Below are 4,807 nucleotides of genomic sequence, written 5' to 3'. Positions count from 1 at the left end.
AGGCACAGAACTGTTAAAAATTAGTCATCCGTGTGTAATTTGAATCTTTGCTGGAATCTTTGTGCATCCAAGTGGAAAAGGACGCATTTTGACCAAAGAAAAAGGCCTTCAAGCCTAGGAACATAAAACTTCCCGTACTCATTGTCCACATTATCATCCTTTAGCCAGACACAGAGAATTCTTGTGTATGTTGTCAGGCATCTGCAAGCAGCAATAGATGTTTTCTGAACTGTCTGTGACAGAGAGGGAAATTGGGAGCTCTTTAAAGCCCTGGCTTTAAGACAGTGTCTTGCCCCCCTTGCCCCCCGCAAAAAGCACGTTGTTTCTACATTAACACTTTCCTATCATTTTAGTTCTCCGAATATGTCCCAGAAGGATCCCTGCCAGAAACAAGCCTGTGAAATACAGAAATGCTTGCAAGGTACCAAGTGCAATTTTGTCTTTTTGGTGTCTTGATTTTTAGTGGAACTTAATTCTTTTAACTTAACCCTGTTCTCCTTTCACCTTGAGAAGGAAGAATGCAAGCACATTAGCATCACCTGGTTGCAAAGCAAGCAGAATTATAATGTCTGGCTTTAATAGAATTCCCTTGTACTTGATTGTAAATAATGAGACACCACTAGTACAAAACAAGACTGTTTGTAACAGTAATGTTGTGCTTATTTCAGAGTGTTCTCCATGCTGGTAGTGAGATCCCATGTGTAGCCTTGGGACTCAGCTGTAGGCGGGGACAGCTAGACGTTATAATGAGCTCTCTTACAGAGTGGGTAGTGAGGTAGTGGGTGGATTGTATGAGGAGATTGCAGAGCTTCTAGCTCCAGGCTTATTTTAAGAGCAGGTCAGACAGATGTCTGTCAGGAATGGGTTAGGTATATGTGATCTGGCCTCAAGGTATGAGATGGTCTCTCTCTGGAGTCCTTTAATAGCTGATTTGTATGAGCTTAGCTAAATATTTGTAGGGGTGAGGGAGATTATGTGATAATGTTTTTTGAGAGCCTGAGTTGGGGAGAGCAGACTTGTTACTTGCAGACAAAAATATTTTTTAAAAAAATTTGTTTGCTTCTTGGAAAAGGATTTGCCTTATGGAATGAGTAAGAGAACACATTCCTCTGTGCCAAGGCAGCTCAGCCGTATGGGAAAGAATTCTTCCTAACTCACCTGGTGGAGCCCTCAGCCAGTGCACTTGGAGCTTCACATGAGAATAACTCATGGTGTTAGCCCAGGGATGACAAGGCAAGAGGCTAGTGACACCACAGCTAAAATTAGCCAGGCCAGTTCCACAGCCATTCATTTTTGCCTTTTATTTATTTGCAGACTACAAGCAAGTTAGCAAAAATATAGCAGGGAGGGAGAAGAGGGTTCTGCTGTGGAAGTACAGGCATGGCTTTGCAGGTTGCAGCCAACATAGTGATTGCAATCTGTGCAGATAACACAACCACCCCACTGGCTGGGGAGGAGCATAGGAGGAAAAGCATGTGGGGAAAAAGTAGGGAAAATTGATAGTCAGTTATTGGTAGATGTCTGTCTTGCCCAGGATTGTTTTTTGGCAGCTGTGTTCAGCTCAAAGCAAAGGCTTAAAAAACCCCCTCTACACGTCCCCAACATTTGTCTAGATACTACCTCTTACTGTCTTCATGGTTTGAAGCATTCTTCCATGAAGGGCTGCCTTCTCTCCCCATAGTAACTGCACTTAAAAGCTAATGTTTGACCCTGTTTTGGTCCCATCTGTGACAATGTTCTTTTTATAACATTCATGGAGGTTATTCTGAGTGTTGGACCTACGTAGGTTTGTGTACAGATTTGGTCTGAATAGTTAAGTGTCAGCAAAGAAGCTCTTTGACTCTGCTACATGCACACTCCACTGTCCACCAGTTCTCTAGGTATTGTTTTGGAGTGCTGTTGTTCATGTATTATCATGCTGTGGAGTTGTCTGAGTTGCACAGATGAAGCAGCTGAGTTGACAGACAGCAAAGCAATGTTTCCCTGTAAGAATTAATGCAATAGGGGATGTATACAGAGCCTTAACAGAGCCAAAGATGTAGAGACAGTGAGTGCAGAGGATGGAGGGCAGAAGCAGAACCTTTGGGAGATGCTTGCTTTTCAAAAGCTGGTTTTGGAGTGGGTTGTTTTTTTCAAAAGATCTTGCCTGCTTCCTCTGAAAGACAGAATTCCCACTGTAAATCTCTCTTGTGTTTTGCTATCTGTTGTGCGACTAACCGTTGTGCTTTTCAGGAATGTATCCCTGACAGATAGTGGGGTGTGCCTGTATGGAGCTGTAGTTTTAGAACCAAACCTGCACAGGGAGAGAAACAGTTAGGAGAGCCTCAGAGCACTCATCATTGGCAGGTTATGGCAGAGAGAGAGTAACTGTCCTCTCCAAGGGTCTGCCATGCCTCCTAGGCTGCCAGCTTGCAAAGAAGTAACATCACCATAACGTTTTATTCAGAGGTGACCTCTGTGCTTGTGTTACAGGTCACTCACCAACCCGATCAGGGAATTCATAGCCCAGCAATTCCAGCGGGCTGGCTTGCTTGTTAACCGGAAGGCATTCACTGCTGCTTTCTGCCCTCTCCATTGGGTGCTGTTTGTCTCATATTGGGTTGCTGTTGCTTCTTTCAGTCTTTGAAAAATCAGTGGTGGGGTGAGGGCAGCTGTGTAGTGGTTGCGTAGCTTATCCAAGGCAGCGGGTAGCTCTGCACGCCCTGCACTTCTATGCAGACAGGCAGGAAGTTATTAATTCAAGCCACAGACTCAGTCTGCTCACATACCCGCAGGGCTTCTCTCCGAGAGCCTGGTGGCCAGCGTTGCAAAGCACTGTGGGCTTTGCCACCTCAGCCGACAGTGGCAGCCAGCAAAGCGCTAGGGCAGAAAGGATGCTAGACACATCACTTGTGTCCTGCGATGCCTGAACCTGCCAGTGCAGTGAAATCTCTCCGAGTGTGAACCAAAGACTGTGTGGAGAAAGTACAGAGGTAGGCATAGGTGTGCTTACGCACAAAGGCATGAGCCCAGTCATCCCAGGTCAGACTAGGAGCTCGTTTAGCCCCATGTCCCAGCTCTGGCAGCGTCCAAGAGGAAGAACCTAGGAAGGAAAGCAAGAGGAGGTCAAGTAACAGTTGTGTGGCTGAGGGACCTCCTGAGGTAGAGGTGGGACCTTTGTGTGGAAGGTGGTCCTGTCACTGGCTCTGTGCAGTTGGATTTAGCTGCTGGCGTATGGCTAAGCATTCCTGCTAGCGTGCTGCCTGCTTCAGATCTGCTGCAAAGCCACAGCCTTCCCACAACAGGCCACAGGTAGGAGGTTGGCAGTCATGCTCCTCACTCCTTCCTTTTACAAACCCCACAGTGCTGAAGGGTGCACATGTCCCTGTTTATACCAAAGTCCTCTTTGGATGCTCTTCAATTTACACTCAGCTGTAAACCTTATAGTGACATGGCAGCTGGGTTGAAGACTATGGCTGACAAGATCTAGTTTAAAAGCACACAGGCTAAAGAAAGTAAGGATTGTAGGGCAGCAATAAAGGAAACCTCATTCTTCTTACTGTAGTGGAATGTGATACCTACAAAATTGGAGGACTGAAGATGGTCCCATCCACAACAATAAGGCTGTCTTTACGTGGCTTTAGATAGCTGAAACTAGAGAGAGGTTTTTGTAGAGCAGAGAAAGGGATGAAATGCTTGTAAGCAGCTCTTGCTTTTGAGAGAAACATGCTGCCCAGCAGCTGAAGGGCTGGGTTAGATGTGTCCCCTCTGGGGGACACATCTTAGTGTCTCCTTCTTATTTTCCAGTGAACAACTACATGGAGTCTAAGTGTGAAACCGTGCTTCAGGAAATGCGGAAGTGCTGCGCCCGGTACCCCAAGGGCAGATCCATCTGTTGTTCAGGGTTTGAGAAAGAAGAAAGGGAGAGAGAAAAGCTTAAGGCAACTTCAGAAGGAATTCCCCCACCACCTCAGTAACGCAATGCAGCTCCAGCAGGTGCTGGAGCATGGACTCACCTGCAGAGCTCGTGTGTGTTTTTTCAAGCCTTCTTTAGACTTTCAGGAAAGCCAGATCGCTCCTAGAACACACCATCCGGCACACCAAAAAGTATAACGCAGTACCAATAGATGGCCTGGTTAACAGACTTTATTTTCTGTACCAAAACATCATGTACATTGTCTTTGCATCGCACCTGTGTCTGTGAAAAGTCAACTTGATGTTTTTAGAATGCTGACCTTACTCTAATCCATCCTTGCTCTCAAAATGGAGAACTGGAACCAAGTTATTCTGGCTTCTGGAGCGAGAGGTACAGGAAATGAGCTCAGAAGAGTGAGTGAGTTTAAGTGTGACACATGAAACAAGCCCATCTTGACACAGCAAAGGTATTGCTGCCACCATGCAGTAGTTCCAGACAACATTTGCCTGTCCAGTGGTTCAAGCTCAAGAATGGGAATCAGGTCTGGGGATTGTTCCTAGGTCTTGCATAGAACACGAGTGACTACACGTCACTTTGCCTAAGTGCCTCACTTTCCCACTGGACAGACTTTTGGTTACTTTATATTTGAATTGCCTACACGCTGCTATTTGCATGACAAAGATGTTACAGGAACATTATTTCAGGGATTGCTACAGGAATAGGATTTATTTTTTTTAAAAGCAATATTCATTTGAAAGATCTGACTGTTGATATAAAATTTATACATTTATGTATAATTGAACACCTTTAAGCAATATGTTACGAACCCAGCATAGTTCAACCCGCTGGTACCCAGAGGCCTGTCACAAAGCCCTGGGCTAGATCCAAGAACTGATTTAGGTGCTGCTTACC

At 45.5% G+C, this 4,807-nt stretch overlaps 1 protein-coding gene across 1 annotated transcript; it reads left to right on the top strand.

Moving 5' to 3' along the window:
• Positions 1 to 363: 363 nt before the first annotated feature.
• Positions 364 to 3,956, top strand: CMC4 (C-X9-C motif containing 4; the record flags this gene model as incomplete). The annotated part of the gene is made up of 2 exons (XM_082004230.1): positions 364 to 421; positions 3,787 to 3,956. 2 exons carry the CDS (start codon positions 364 to 366, stop codon positions 3,954 to 3,956), a joined length of 228 nt encoding a protein of 75 aa, XP_081860356.1.
• Between the last annotated feature and the right edge of the window lie 851 nt (positions 3,957 to 4,807).

Source organism: Phaethon aethereus (genome assembly GCF_964289735.1).
Source record: "Phaethon aethereus genome assembly, chromosome: 10".
Lineage (NCBI taxonomy): Eukaryota > Metazoa > Chordata > Aves > Phaethontiformes > Phaethontidae > Phaethon > Phaethon aethereus.
The sequence above is the reverse complement of the archived record's forward strand: the minus strand, read 5'-3'. Positions and strand labels throughout refer to the sequence as shown.